Here is a 14,950-nt window from a genome sequence, read left to right as displayed (position 1 = left end):
AGTAGAGTCTATTGGTGCCAAATGTTTAAGCATAGAAGAATGCCTGGAGACGATATGAGAAAAAGAACGTATGTATATGTCGACTGGGTCACTTTGCTGTACATTGGGAATTGGCACACTATGGTAAACCAATTATACTTTAATAAAAAAAAAAGAATGTTTGATATGAAAGGTGAAGACAGGTGTAGAGAGGCACTGCTCGCGTGTCTTCAACGAGGGAGGATGATTACCCTGGCTTCTGGGAGTGCGGTCAGTGGATAACCCTCAGCTGGCAGCCCCTTGAGGAAACGCTTCAGGTGCAGAGGCTGCTGGCCCCAGGTCAGCCCATCCAGTGGCTCATCAAGGTGGAGGGAGAGAGGCCTGCACTGGGGCCCATGGGGTCAATTCTAAAGGACTGTTCCAGCTCCAGAGCTCCAAGTTCTTTCTTTCTTTCTTTCTTTCTTTCTTTTTTTTCCCAAATCCTTTCTAGTAAACATCCTGAACAGGACGACTGGGTCTGTGTGTGGGTGTGTCGCATCTCCTGTAGGGAGATGAACTTGAAGTTACAGAAATGGTGAAAACAGACAGCAGACTTGAGTTTGCAGGGGTGGGGGAGGGAAGGATTGGGACTTTGGGATTAGTAGAGGCAAACTATTATCTATAGGATGGATAAACAAGGTCCTCCTGTATAGCACAGGGAACTAACTGTATTCAACCTCCTGTGATAATCCATCATGGAAAATAATCTGAAAAAGAATGGATATATGTATAGCTGAGTCAATTTGCTGTACAGCAGATATGAACACAACATTGTAAATCAACTATACGTCAATAAAATCATTTTATATTTTATTTTATTTTATTTTTTTGCTTATTAGGGCCATACCCGCAGCATGTGGAGGTTCCCAGACCAGGGGTCGAATCAGAGCAACAGATGCTGGCCTACGTCACAGCCACACCAATGCCAGATCTGAGCTGCATCTGCAACCTACACCATAGCTCACGGCAACGCTGGATCCTTACCCCACTGAGCGAGGCCAGGGATCGAACCCGAAACGTCATGGTTCCTAGTTGGATTCATTTCTGCTGCACCGCAAAGGGGAGCTCCTATCGATAAAATGATTAAAAATATCTTCTTACTTGAAAAGACAAAAGCAAGGAAAAAAAAAAAAAGAAATGGTCAAAGAATGGTAGGACTAGTCTTTCAGAACTACTGCAGGATCTTTACAGTTCCTATAGTTCTTGTTTTGACTTTGTGTTACTGGTGTGAGATTCATCTCGGTTGTGGATTGTGCCTCTTACTGTTATGAAGATACCCCCGAAGGTCTCATTTGGTGCTTTTGGCCTTGCTTTCAACTCTGAAACTAAGCACCAGTGGTTAGACTGACTTGCCCAAGGTCACAGGGAGGCCAGGCAGTTTCCACTTGTTGAAGTTTTTAAGTGTGTTTAAAAGAAGAAGAGGAAGAAATCTAAAAACAGGATAAAGGAATTGTAGAAGGAAAAATATAGGTTGTAGTAGAGAAAAGGCAATACATAGTTTAAAAAGGGATGATAGGATTTATAGACATGAATTTGCTGGGCACTACAGAAGGCGTGGTTGGGAGATGGGCTGCAGATTTAAAATTGTGTGATGGATCTGGTCTTCCCATGCCTTTCACCTGTGGTTTCTTCTGAAGAGAGCATCCAAGTCTGAAGGGGCGCTAAGGCCAGTGATGGAGTTGGATATACATACATCTGGCACCTTAATCCTGTGTTCTCACCACCGTATTCATGTCCCCATTCTGCACTGCTCAGCATTTTGTGTTGATAAATTAAAAGAGCATGATGTGCTGGAATGGCCCTGTGCCATGTCCTGACTGCGGGGAGGCTGCTGTCATGCAATGGTTCTGAGCATCTGAGTTAAAGGTGAGCCTCTTCATTTCATAAATAAGATGCAGTCATTTTGCTTTGAAAGGGACATAGTACATATTTTTTTAACTTTACAACATCTCCTGAGCAAGGGTTTTGTGAAGGAGAACGCCACATCAGTGAACACTTGTACACTGCATTTCTAGAAAAGTTGGTTGCAAATGCAAGAAAGGTTACAGGTTCCCGTCTTCTGAACAAACTGTCTTGCAAGTTCCTGTGCTGAGAGGCAGGCCAGCTTTGTGGGGCTTCGCTTGCTCCCCCCACAACCATCCACGTTTAGAAGGTTAAATGCTTACCATCGTGACATTTGCAATTTTTGAACAAGGTGCCCTCAAATTATGGATCTGGTCCCACAGAGAGGCCTTGTGACTCAGAACTTGCCATTTCTCCCCTCTTGGTTTCAGTGAACTCATGCGTGGAAGGGGTACATCTAAAAACGATACTAGTGTCTTAAGTTCGTGTATCGACCTGATGGTCATTCCAAATTTCTTGCTGACTCTCTGGGGAAGGTCCCACATAGTTCGCTCCAACTCAGCCCTTGGACTGGACCAGCTGGCTGCTGTCCTGTTTATAGGGTTCCCAGAGCTGATTAGAAATGTTCCAGACTCCTTAGCATGAAGGGTCCTGCCATCCCCACTACCTCCCCTCCCCTGCCCCACTCCAGCACACCTGGCTCCATGGCCCCCAGCCCTGGCTGCAGTGGCTCTGTCCATCTGACGCTGTCACTTCTTCCCACCTCATCTCCCAGCCCCAGGTTAACCTCAGAGGTGCCCGTTTATGTGACATTCCTGGGGCTGCCTAACAAAGTGCCACAACAAGGTGGCTTAAGACAGCAGGAATATATCCTCTCAAAGTTCTGGAGGCCAGAAGTCCAAGATCAAAGTGCTGACAGGGCTGATTTTTTTTTTTTTTTTTTGGCTTCACCCACAGTGTGCAGAAGTTCCTGAGCCAGGGATGGAACCCTTGCCACCACAGAGACCTGAGCCTCAGCAATGATAATGCCAGATCCTTAACCCAGTGTTCCACCAGGGAACTCCATGAGCTTGTTTTTTTTTCTGGAGGCTCTAAGGAACCACCTCAGGCCTCTCTCCAGCTTCTGGTGCTGCTGGCAATCCTTGGCTTGTGGCTACATCACTGGATTTCTGACTCCATTGCCTTGTGGCCTCCTTCCCACTGTGAGTCTCCCTGTGTCTCTGTATCCAGACCTCCCCTTCCTTTCTCCTATGCAGACACGATCGCTAGAAAGGGCCCACTGGGATCCGGCATGACCTCATCTTCACTCAATTTCACCTGCAAATCTACTTCCATCTAAGGCCACACCCAAAGGTATGGGGGTGGGGGTGGGGGGTGGTTAGGACTTGAGCATACAATTGGAGAGGGAACAATTCAGCCCAATGCACTAGACCAGCTCATGCTCTGCAGCTTCTCCTGGGCCCTCTCCCTGAGTCTCCAGGTGGAGTCATGTCTCCCACTCTGTGGACTGATGACTTCATAGAATTTGCTGACTTCATTCAATGTCCCTGGGCCATAAGCTATGGACTGGCTCTTCATACTGAAAGCAGGGAGTGTGTTTGCTGGGAGCACAGTGAGTTATATCCTCAGCACAACAAAAGAATTTGGAAACATCTGTTGCAGTGGGTAGACCCATGTCTTCCCCTAATTTGTGCCCACCTGGAAACTCACAGGGTGATCTTTCTTGTAAATAGAGTCCCTGTGGATATAATTAAATTAGATGAGGTCATGCTGGAGTAGGTGGCCCTGCCAATGACTGGTGTTCTTACAAGATGGAAGTGTGCACACAGCCACATAGGCCTTGTGACAACTGAGGCAGAGACTGGGGATGAGGACACCAGGGATGGCCAGAAGCCACCAGAGCTGGAAGGGGCAGCAGGGGCCCTCCCCTGGGACTCCAGAACTTGGGGAGGGTAAGTGTCTGCTGGGTTTGTTTTTTTGTTTTTGCTTTTTAGGGCCAAACCTGTGGCATATGGAAGCTCCCAGGCTAGGGGTCAAATTGGAGCTATGGCTGCAGGCCTACACCACAGCCACAGGAACTCAGGATATGAGCCGCATCTGTAACCTACACCACAGCTCATGGCAATACTGGATCCTTAATCCACTGAGTGAGGCCAGGGATTAAACCCATATCCTCTTGGATACTGGTTGGGTTCATTACTGCTAAGCCACAATGGGAACTCCTAATCTTATACTTTTTGTTTTTTTTCCAGGAGAAAATTTTTTTTTTCAGTTATATATATATATGTTTATTTCAGATTATTTTCCATTATAGGTTATCAAGCTTTGAATATAGATCCCTGGAGTTCCCACTGTGGTGCAATGGGATCAGTGGTCTTGGGAGCGCTGGGATGCAGGTTCAAGGCCTACCTAATTCTCTAACTAGAAATGGGAAAGCCCATTGAAGCTGGTGTCCACTTGTCTATGCTGCTGCCTAAAGCCCGGTTCCAGCCATGTGCCTCTTCCCAGGGCAGGTCGGGGGTGGCGGTGGCAGGGCAGCTGTCACCACTGTCACCACCATCACCACCACTGGAGCCAAGCCCCTGCACGCCACCCCATCCCTACAAGCAAGCAGTGGCCAGGGAGCCAAGGATGGTATAGACCCGTGAGGAAAGGGACAGTGAGCCTTTTTATTGTGGATTAATTCACTTGGTATTAACAATTCCACACAATATTAAAACACTGCAGGAAAGTGGGTGTGGCACACCTGGAATTTTTTTTAAAAATCAGAAATAAAAACCACTGGACATCCAAACACAGTTGGGGTAGAATCTGCTAGAAGCACAGTTTGCTCTGAGAACTGGAACTGGTCTTGACAATGTTTGGCAATGGTCTCTGCAGACAGAGAAGGAAGGGGCAGGGTATTGACATATGGCTTCTTTTCAGAGGACCCCCGCACAGGCTCTTGAAGGACGAGCGACCTTTGGTGGCCTCACCGTGTCCCGGAAACTGCCTCTGGTCACTCATGCTGGGATCAGGGCTCCGATGGCCTTTTCCTGCCTGCCTGCAGCTTGAGATGGATGAGCTGCCTGGAGGCCCAGCGACGTCCGGACAGAGTGGCCGGGACATCAAAGGAAGAAAGAGCACCTTCTGCCTGGCCCAGAGGTTTGTGTCCCCATCCCATGGGCCAGAGGTCACAACCCAGTCACTTAATTCTTGGGATGGGGGACACCTTGGGAGAGAAAGGGGGAGGGGAGAGGAGGCTGTGGGAGGAGGGAGACTCCAAGTCACCCAGCCCTGCCTTCTTGTGTTTCCTTCATTCCCCTGTGACGTGCTTGAGACATGCTGGTTTCCCCAAGGTCCACTCCCGGCCTCATGGGGGCACTTACGGCTGCCAAAATACCCTCAAAACGTGTTTTCATGCTGACACGTGCACAAGGAAACCACAAGCAGAACACACTGTCACGTGGGCACTGATGCTTCAAGCCTGCATTAGGGACACTGATGATTACTCTACAAGGAGGAAAAGAAGGGAAGAAAGAGGCCCTTTTCCTTGGCTAGAAAGAAGCCCAGAGTGGGGCCTTGACGACAGCCCCCCGGGCTCTGAGGCTGTGGTGCTTGGGCAGGGGTGGCCTTGGGTGGGTGGATGGGGAGGACAGTGGTCCAAACCTTCCAGGAGCCTCAGTTTACCAAGACGGCTGGGCCCTTGGCATTCCCACTAGGGGGCCCCTGGCCCAGGAGGGGACGATATGGCCCCTGAACTCAAGTTCCCCCCACCCCTCAGCCAGGGGTCCTGGGCTTTGCTTCCCACTGGCTTCTCGGGTCACTTGGGTGGGGACATGCAGTGGGGCTGGGCTTGGCACAGCTGGCAGGGCAGGGGGTGGAGAGAGAGGGGAGGTCTGGGCCCTGGGGCGCTCCTAACGCTGATCAGGACCCCTCCTGCTCTCGGGGCCCAGGAGTGCATGGCCCCGGCTTGGGCTCAAGGGATTAAGGCTTCTGACCCAGACCAAACAGTTACCAGTCAGCAGAAGGCTGGTGGGGGGGTCCTCGCTGGCAGATGCACTCTGCCAGCTGCCCCCCTCTGCCCCTTGGCTTCAGTCCCGCCATGCCCTGCCCCCAACTGGGCATGCCCGTTGTTTCTAGAATGGGCTTCGTTTGTCCTGCTGCTCTGCCAGAGTGCAGGCTCCCTGTGTAGTGAGAGGGGGCAGCATCGTGGGGGGGCTTTGGGGGCCCTCCCCGCCCAAGTGCTGCTTCAGAGAAGCCAGACTCCCCAGGCCCCAGGTGCTCCCGGACCGGCCGGAGAGAGCTGGATGCCAGGGAGAAAGTTGGCCTTGGTCTGCACCCTGTGTGGGCCGGCTGCGAGGTGCAGCCATGCAAGGTCTGAGACCCAGGGGCATGAGGGGAGCTTGGGGCTCTGGGCCTGGCCCCAAGTGCCTTCTGCCGGCTGCCCAGGATGCTCCCTCTAGGGCTGGGATTCTGACCTCCTCCCAGGTTGCAGGCAGCTGGGCCCAGAGCTCAGGGCAGGAGTCCCGGCAGCTGTTGGCAGTGCTGGCAGGTGAGGGCAGGTGTGCGTTGGGCCTGTCCTCCTGCCTCCCATCCTTTAACTGTCCTTGTCACAACAGAGGAAACAGCAATTGTAAAAAAAGCCTCTGTCCTGTCCCCAACGGTCAACTCCAGGACCCCTCACATTTCCAAGGATGTTGGGAGGCACATCTCATTTCCTCCCGCAGATCAGACGCTCCAGGTGGTGGGGTGAGAGCGCAGAGGGAGCACTGAAAGTGTCTCTCGAACTCCCCGGCCTTCACAGCTACTTCCAGATAATCTCACACCTTGTTACACCCTGAAGCACCAGGCAGCCCTACTCACTGCGTAGGCCTCCCCAGGTTGCATTTCTGTTTGAAAAATGGCCTTGGAGATGCAAAAAGTGGAGAAAAACAAAGCAAAACAAAACATAGAGGAGCCGAATATGACCACAGCCTCTAACTGCCCACGCCGATGTCTCGTGCTTAAAACAAAAGAAAACACAGCTGGCAGGCACAGTGACCAGACCCCTGGGCTGAAAACCCACTTCTGGGACGGGCGGGGTGCCCAGGAAAGGGCAGGGGCCGCTGTCGGGTGGCACATGCCATACAAAAGCCACACAACAGGGTGACCCTGGGTGACAGGGATGCATTTCACAGGCAAAGCCCCCCTCCCGGCCCCTAAAATCCACGTGTGCAATGTCACACAATCCAGTTTAGCTAGGTTCAGCCGATGTAATCTGATTTTAGCAGTTTGGAATAACAAGTTTTCAAATGAAAGGGAGAAAAACTTCCCTCCCAAAAGGTCATTATGTCCCTTCCCAGCCCCCACCCAATCTTATTCTGCTTGAGAGCCCCCCCCCCCACAAAAAAGCATCACATCATCAACCTGGCAGAAGTCATCACAAACGGCCAACAGTGTGAGACTTGCCACCTGGCCGGGTTGCCCAGGCCAGCGGCTAGTTCACCCACCTCCTTCCCGTACCCTGGCCCAGCTCGGCTCTGGGCCACAACCCAAAGGTCAACTCAGTTTTCAAAAACTGTTAGCACACCACTTGGGCATTTCAGTTATTTCCAATCGGAAGCGGTGCAGAAGCCCGGCCCTTAAGGGGGCTGCATTGCGGGGTCTGAAAATCCATCTGAAATCAGAGGATCCATCTTAACCCATCTGGGCAGTGGCAACTTTTTGCATTTCTTTTGAAATTAAGAGTTTTGCTGGACTCTGTACTGAATGGCGCCCTGACTGGAGGCTGGGTGTCGGGGAGGAGTTGAGCGCAAGAAAACAAAGCTATAAGATAATACAAGGCTTCTTGTCCTTAAAGGGGTTCTCGGAGGCAGGGACTCCCACGAGCAGGGGGTCGTTCCGGGCGTGCTGCTCACAGTAGCTCATGAGTTCAGATGAGGCTTTGGAGACCTGCGTGTGGGCACAAGGACCAGAGAGGAGAGATAAGAAGGGGCCGAGGTACCCCCATCCACTGCAGCACAACTCACAGAGGCCAAAAGGTGGAGATAACCCCAGTGCCCATCAGTGGTGATGGATAAATAATGCGGTCCCTCCACACACGGGAGCATCACTCAGCTGTGAAGAGGAAAGAAGCACTGACACTCGATACCACGTGGACAGATCTTGAGACCACGATGCTCAGTGAGAGCAGCAGACACAGAAGGACACACAGTGTGGGATTCCATGGATGGGAAACATCCAGAACAGGCACAGCCACAGACACAGAGAGCAGGTTCCTGGTTGTCAGGGGCTGCGGAGGGGGAGGGGTGATGCTCATGGGGCCAGACTTCTTTTTGGGATGATGAGAACATTCTGGAATTGGATAGTGGTGATGGTTGAACTAAATACCAGACTGTTTAAGATTAGAGAAGGACTGAACCTCCTCCAGCAGCTTGGAGGGTTTGAAGGTAAGGGTCAGAGGTGGATTCAGTCTAAGACTCCATCTCTGCCCAAGAAAGGGCCTGGCAGGAAGATCCCTGCCTGTCCACCACCCCACGTGGGGACAAGCCCTTCCGCCTTTCATTCTTGGGCCCTTTGACCCCTTGGGGTTTCAGTGGCTCTGGTAAAGGGCCTGATCCTTAGGACCCTCTGCATCAGAGTCCCCCAGAGAGGAGGGAGACATGAAGGGAAGGTCTGTGGCAGCCTGGGTGATGTGGGGAAAATGGGGTCTAGGGCGGGCCCACCCCACCCCCACCCCCACCCCCACCCTGCTGGTGGGGCCGGCTGCGCTCTGAGAGCCTATGTGGGCTCCCCCCGCCCCGGGCTCCTCGTTGGTCACTTCGGCCTCCCCCACCCCCCTCGCAGCCCCCTTCCCATCCTCGCAGCCCATAGGAAGGAAGCCCAGGGGAAGGAGTGGGGGGAGAGGAGCGCTCTGGAAAGTCTGCGGAGGGGCTGTTGCACTCCAGACCGGTGGCTGCCGGCTCGGATCTCATTGCTCCGCTTGGAAGATGAGCCTTCCTGGGCTCTGGAGACAGAGGTGCTGCGCTCCCTCTGCCTCCGCCTCCACCCCGCCGGCCTCTCAGGGCCGGCCTGGTCGCCGTCTTGGGGCCGCAAAACCTCAGGCCGGACTGGGAAGGTGACCGGTCACGCCCGACTCTGCTCCTACGTTGAAAGCGCGCGGGGAGCCTTCCCAGCATCAAGCCGGCGGTGAGTCAGCGCCCTCCGCCAGCGGCTGGGCTGGCTCGGAGCAGAGGAAAACCACTTCAACGGGGGCCTGCTTTGCCTTTAGGCCCAAGGAATGCTTTGAATGCTCAGAGTCCTGGAATATCCAGACGCCCCGTGGGAGGCCCCCAACACTCCCCGGGGGGTGCAGCAGTCTCCTCCCCACCTGGCTCTGTGGGGGGTGCAAGGAATCACAGCAACTCCCACCCCTCCGCCTGGGCAGTGTCTGCACGCCCCGCCATCCCTTCCTAAGGAGTCCCTGCCACAAGCAGCCAGAGAGGATGACGGCGCCGAGGGAAGCAAGGCCTGAACAAACATGAGGTGATGGCTGACTTCATGTGTCCACTTGGTGAGGCCATGGTACTTGGCTGTCTGGTCAAACTGCTAGCCTAGATGTCTCTATGAAGGTATTTTTATTTTTATTTATTTTTATTTTTTTAAATTTTTTAATTTTTTGTCTTTTTGCTATTTCTTTGGGCCGCTGCCGTGGCATATGGAGGTTCCCAGGCTAGGGGTCTTATCGGAGCTGTAGCCCCTGGCCTACGCCAGAGCCACAGCAACGCGGGATCCGAGCCGCGTCTGCAACCTACACCGCAGCTCACGGCAACGCGGGATCGTTAACCCACTGAGCAAGGGCAGGGAGCGAACCCGCAACCTCATGGTTCCTAGTCGGATTCGTTAACCACTGCGCCACGACGGGAACTCCTCTATGAAGGTATTTTTAGATGAGATTAACATTTAGGAGTTCCCCTTGTGGCTCAGTGGAAATGAATCTGACTAGTATCCATGAGGACATGGGTTCAATCCCTGGCCTGGCTCTGTGGGTTAAGGATCCAGCATTGCTGTGAGCTGGTGTGTAGTTCGAAGACTCGGCTCAGATCCCATGTTGCTGTGGCTGTAGTGTAGGCTGGCAGCTGCAGCTCAGATTGGACCCCTAGCCTGGGAACCTCCATAGGCCGTGGATGCGGCCCCAAAAAACAAAACAAAACAAAAAAAGCATTTAAGTCAATAGACTTTGAGTAAAGCAGATGACCCTCCAGAATGTGGGTGGGCTGTATCTAATCAGTTGAAGGCTTTCAGAAAAAAGACTGAGGGTCCTTCAAGAAGGAAGGAATTCTGTCTCCCAAAGGCCTTGGGACTCAAGCTGCATCAGCTCTGCTGACTTCAGACCTCCCAGACCCACACTCCCATGAGCCAGTGCCTTAAAATACCTCTCATGCTCCCCACCTCGCTAATGTATATGTACACTCCTGATTAATCCAGTGGGTAGCTGCAGCATGGCTAATGTGGAAGCACAAACCACCCGTGTCTTCCAGTGGAGACTCCTTGGCCCTCACCTCGCTGCCTGCAAGCGGGGGTCTGGGGCAGGCATCAGCTTTTTGGAGGCGGTTCACCAATCTTTGCAAAGAGGATATGGGTTTGGTGAGAAGGTGATTCTGAAAAGTGTCAGGCATTTTTGTTATGTGAAAAGGCATGACTGGCCCATTGGTCTAGATGCTTTGAAGCCCAAGATGTCATCCTGATGGCCACTTAAGATTCAACTATGAAAACAAATGTGGTCCCTCCTCACACAGAGAGATCACTGAGCTCTTGAAAAGGAGAGAAGCACCAACACTCACTACCATGTGGACGGACCTTGAGATCATGATGCTCAATGAGAGAAGCAGACGCAGGACACACAGTGTGTGATTCCATGGATGGGAAACATCCAGAACAGGCACATCCACAGAGACAGAGAGTGTGTTCCTGGTTGCCAGGAGCTGGGGGAGGGGAACGGGGAGTGACTGCAAATGGGACAGGGCTTCTTTTTGGGGTGATGGAATGTTCTAGAATTTATTGATGATGGTTGCACAACACTTTGAGATAATGCCACTTGAATTGTGCACTTTAAAAATGGTTAACTTTATGCAAAAAAAAAAGAAAAAGAAAAATCCTACAGAGCTGACTGACCAATTATGCACTATGTTATTTTGCTTTGCATGTTCCTGGTCCCTGATGGGTTAAGCATCTGTGAGCAGGAACTCCCTGTCCCTTTTCTTTTCTTTTCTTTTTATTTTTGACTGCACTGTGGCATGTGGAAATTCCCAGGTCAGGGATCAAACCTATGCCACAATAGCAACCTGAGCCACTGCAGTGACACCAGATACTTAACCTGGGAATTCCTGTTTTTTCCTTGTTTAGCACAAAAATAAAAAATGTTTTTTCTTTTTCTTTTTTATTTTATTTTTTTTTAAAGGGCCACACCTGTGGCATATTGGAAGTTCCTAGGCTAGGGGTTGAATCAGAGCTGCAGCTGCCGGCCTGCACCACAGCCACAGCATTGCCAGATCTGAGCTACGTCTGCAACCTACACCAGAGCTCACAGCAACACCAGATCCTTAATCCAGTGGGTGAGGCCAAGGATCAAACCTGCATCCTCATGGATACTAATTGGGTTTGTAACCGTTGAGCCACAATGCAAACTCCTGTTTATTTAAAAAAAAAAATGCAATCAATGCAGAGTGAAGTGATGGAAGTAAACAGTGAAAGGCCCTGTGTTCTCCTTTCCCCAGGGCTGGGTCTCTAATTTCTATTTGCATCTATTACAAAGGAGCTGGACAGAAATCTGAGGAAAAGGGGACAGAAGAGAAAGTGCCTGTCTCATGCTGACCCTTTTAGCAGGGCCCAACATGGCCTACACTGACTGGTCAATCGCCAGTCTAGATGTCTCATGAAGGTATTTTTAGATGAGATTAACATTTAAATGAGTGCATTTTGAGTAAAGTGGATGACCCTCTATAACATGAGTGGGCTATATCTAATCAGTTGAAGGCTTTCAGAGAAAAGACTGTGGTCCCTCAAGGAGGAAGGAATTCTGTCTCCAAACGGCCTTCAGATTCAAGATGCATCAGCTCTTTCCTGGGGCCATCCAGGGAAGGACCCCCCCAAGGGCTGGGACTGCTCACGGAACTTGAGGCCTGGCTCTGGTCCCCCTGTGTTTATAAAGTATACTGGCACATCAAGTGTCACAACCACCCACAATGTATGTTTACATCAATCAGCTGTCCTTCCACTGAGAAAACTGAGGCTCAGAGAGGTTAAATGAGTGGCCCAAGGTCACATAGCAAGAGGCACAGCTGAGTGCAAACCCTTGCTGTCCTGCGAGCCTCCATGCCCACCGTTTGCTGAGGTCGTGCCCAGGGGTCTCTCTCTGCTCACCTTGATGCGCTCGATCCCGGCCTCGATGCGGAGCTGCTCCACCAGCTTCCGAGCTTGGGCTATGTTGTTAGTGGCTGACATTGTCTGCCATCAGCTTTGGGCCCCTGTCGTCCAGAGAGCTGTGGGGGGAAGCAGACAGATGTGAGATGGCTATGAAGTCCCAGGACTGCAGGTGGAGGACAGAGAGGAGGGCCACCCCAGTTCTGACCGTTAGCCACAGATCTACCATGGGCATCCGTGGGAACATACGCCTTTATTTCTTAGGGATAAGTGCTGAGGAGTGCAATTGCATGTTTAATTTTTAAAGAGAACGCTGGACTGTTTTCCAGAGTGGCTGCACAATTTTACATTCCTACCAGCCAGGTATGAGCGATGTTTATTTCTGTAATTCAGCCATGCACATTTTTTCTATTCCCTAAGGCGGTGAAGATTCTCCCCCCACCCCACTTTTTTTTTTTCCTTTTTGAGCTGCACCCACAGCACATGGAGGCTGGAGGTTCCCAGGCTAGGGGTCTAATCGGAGCTACAGCTGCCGGCTTACACCACAGTCACAGCCACATGGGATCTGAGCCACGTCTGTGACTTACACCACAGCTCACAGCAACACTGTATCCTTAACCCACTGAGAGAGGCCAGGGGTCGAACCCGAAACCTCATGGTTACTAGATGGATTTGTTTCCACTGTACCACATTGGGAACTCCTGAAGCGTCTCCCTTTTCCATCCAATCTACCTTTAGTGAGCCCTGGGAGAGTGGTTTTCAGACAGGGTGGTCCTGCCCCCAGGGGACATTGGGCCATGTTTGGAGACATCTGTGGTTGTCATGCTAGGGGGCCCCTGGCTGCTCAACCCTCCACAGTGCCCAGGACAGGCCCCCATAGAGAATGACCCAGCCCCAAATGTTGACAGTGCCAAGGCTAAGACGCTGAACCTGATCCCTGCTCACACTACACCCCGGAACAAAGCCCTGGTGGGTCAGACAGTGTAGACCAGGGTGGCCCCCAGCATCTGTGAGTCACCTCCCCTCCCTCCCACTCAGGTGTGTATTTAAATGTGTGCTGAATCCTAGGACCTCAGGGGTCAGAGGGTTGTGGAACCCAGTGTACTGGGGTCAGTGGAATCCCTAACCCTGGGGTCTCACCCGGGGACATACTGCCCCCAGCGGACACTGGGTGACGTCTGGGGACCTCTGTGGTCACAACAGGGGGAGGGTCTCCTGGCATTGAGATGGGGGCCAAAGAATGACTTGGCCCCAGTGTGCACAGTGCCTGGGTTGAGAAAGCTTCCAGTGGGACCCTCATGGTGTTAGCTTGGGGTCTGGGGTGCAGAGCCCAAGTTCAGAGGTCCGGGGAGCCACCTGGCAAGGCTGACATTTACCCAGTCATTCAGTAGCACTCTGTGCTTCTGTCATGCTACACTGTACCTCTGTCTGCGCCCATCAGGAGAAATGGGTAGCTGCAAAACAGTAACACTTTCATGTTTTCAAAAAATCTACTTGGCAATAAAAAGGAATGTACTCTGGCCTGGCATGTCTTGGATGGACCTCCAGGGAATTGTGTCAAGTGAAAAGGCCAGTCCCCAGAGTCACCAGCAGTATGGTTCCATGTGCAGGACATCTCCGAGATGACAAGGTCACGGAGATGGTTGCAGGGGGTGGCCTGGGAGGGGCCTGGATGGAAAGGTGGGTACCAGGGTCCTCGTGCTGCAGGAAGTGACTGTGGTGGTAGGTTCACGAGTCTGCACAGGGATAAACTTGCAGAGATGTAATATACACCCAAGCACAGCTGCGGGAATCTGTGTCAGGTGGGTGGTCGCCCCACCCCGGCTGTGACCCTGCTTGCACTGGGACATTGCGGCCACCGGGGGAAACCGGGTGAAGCATGCAGGGGCTTTCTGTGATTTGGTACAACTGCGGGTGTATCTACAGGGATCGCCATCCAAGTTTCCATTAAAAAAGATCCCTGCCACATGGCTGGCTCTCTGCCTTCCCGCCAGACACCCAGGGCCCTTTCTGGGTCAGAAAAGTCCCGCATGTGTCTGCTCTGGGCGCACAGGGCCCACGTGTGGGCTTCCAGAGGGCTCTGATTCAGTAGACAGCTTCAAAGCGGCCACAAAATATCCAACTCAGGGAAAACCGCCCTTGGTTCGGCTTAAAAATACCTAAATTACTCAGCGCTAAATATAGACGCTTGCAGAGAACAAATGGGTGGCCCCATGGTATGTTTTCCTTGGAATGCTGGGGAGTCCTGCTCAGCACCCACACTTGGAGTGGCCACCAGGACCCCAGGAGCCCTGGCCACCTCATGGGGCCACCTCCAACCATGGTCTCTGTCCTAAGCTCTGCACTGCGGGCTTTCTGTCTGGCACAGGGCCCTGAGAGGCTCTGTCTGGGCTGGGTTACAACTCCGACGGCCAGAGGCAGCTGCAGTGGGGTGTGTGTGTGAGTGTACACACGTAGGTATGTTTATGTGTATGTGCAAGTGTGAGTGTGAGTGCATGCACACGTGTGTACATCAGTGTGTATATATCTGTGTGCATGTGTGCACGTGCATGAGTGGCTGAGCCGCCAGGACCAGACAGACTCTGTACGGCAGCCTAGGCCGCACACTGAAGCCCTGGTCCTGGCAGGTGTTGCCGCCAGTCGCAGCCTCACAGGCCAGTGTGCCCCCCAGGATCAGGTCAAGTCCCACAGGATGGGCGGCGGTGGTGCTGAGTCAGCCCAGGCACAG

General features: G+C 52.3%; 1 protein-coding gene across 2 annotated transcripts in view; it reads right to left on the bottom strand.

The window, feature by feature from the left end:
• Window positions 1-4,509: 4,509 nt before the first annotated feature.
• GNG7 (G protein subunit gamma 7) overlaps window positions 4,510-14,950 on the bottom strand; it is a 151,846-nt gene continuing 141,405 nt past the window's right edge. For both annotated transcript variants that reach the window (XM_047777614.1, XM_047777612.1), the window contains 2 exons: window positions 12,223-12,341; window positions 4,510-7,773 (listed from right to left, as the gene is read on the bottom strand). In XM_047777614.1, coding sequence (XP_047633570.1) covers window positions 7,648-7,773; window positions 12,223-12,303 — 207 coding nt within the window. In that variant the 5' untranslated portion in view covers window positions 12,304-12,341 and the 3' untranslated portion in view covers window positions 4,510-7,647. The remainder of the gene's footprint in view (window positions 7,774-12,222; window positions 12,342-14,950) is intronic.

Source organism: Phacochoerus africanus, chromosome 4, assembly GCF_016906955.1.
Source record: "Phacochoerus africanus isolate WHEZ1 chromosome 4, ROS_Pafr_v1, whole genome shotgun sequence".
Classification (NCBI taxonomy): Eukaryota; Metazoa; Chordata; class Mammalia; order Artiodactyla; family Suidae; genus Phacochoerus; species Phacochoerus africanus.
The sequence above is the reverse complement of the archived record's forward strand: the minus strand, read 5'-3'. Positions and strand labels throughout refer to the sequence as shown.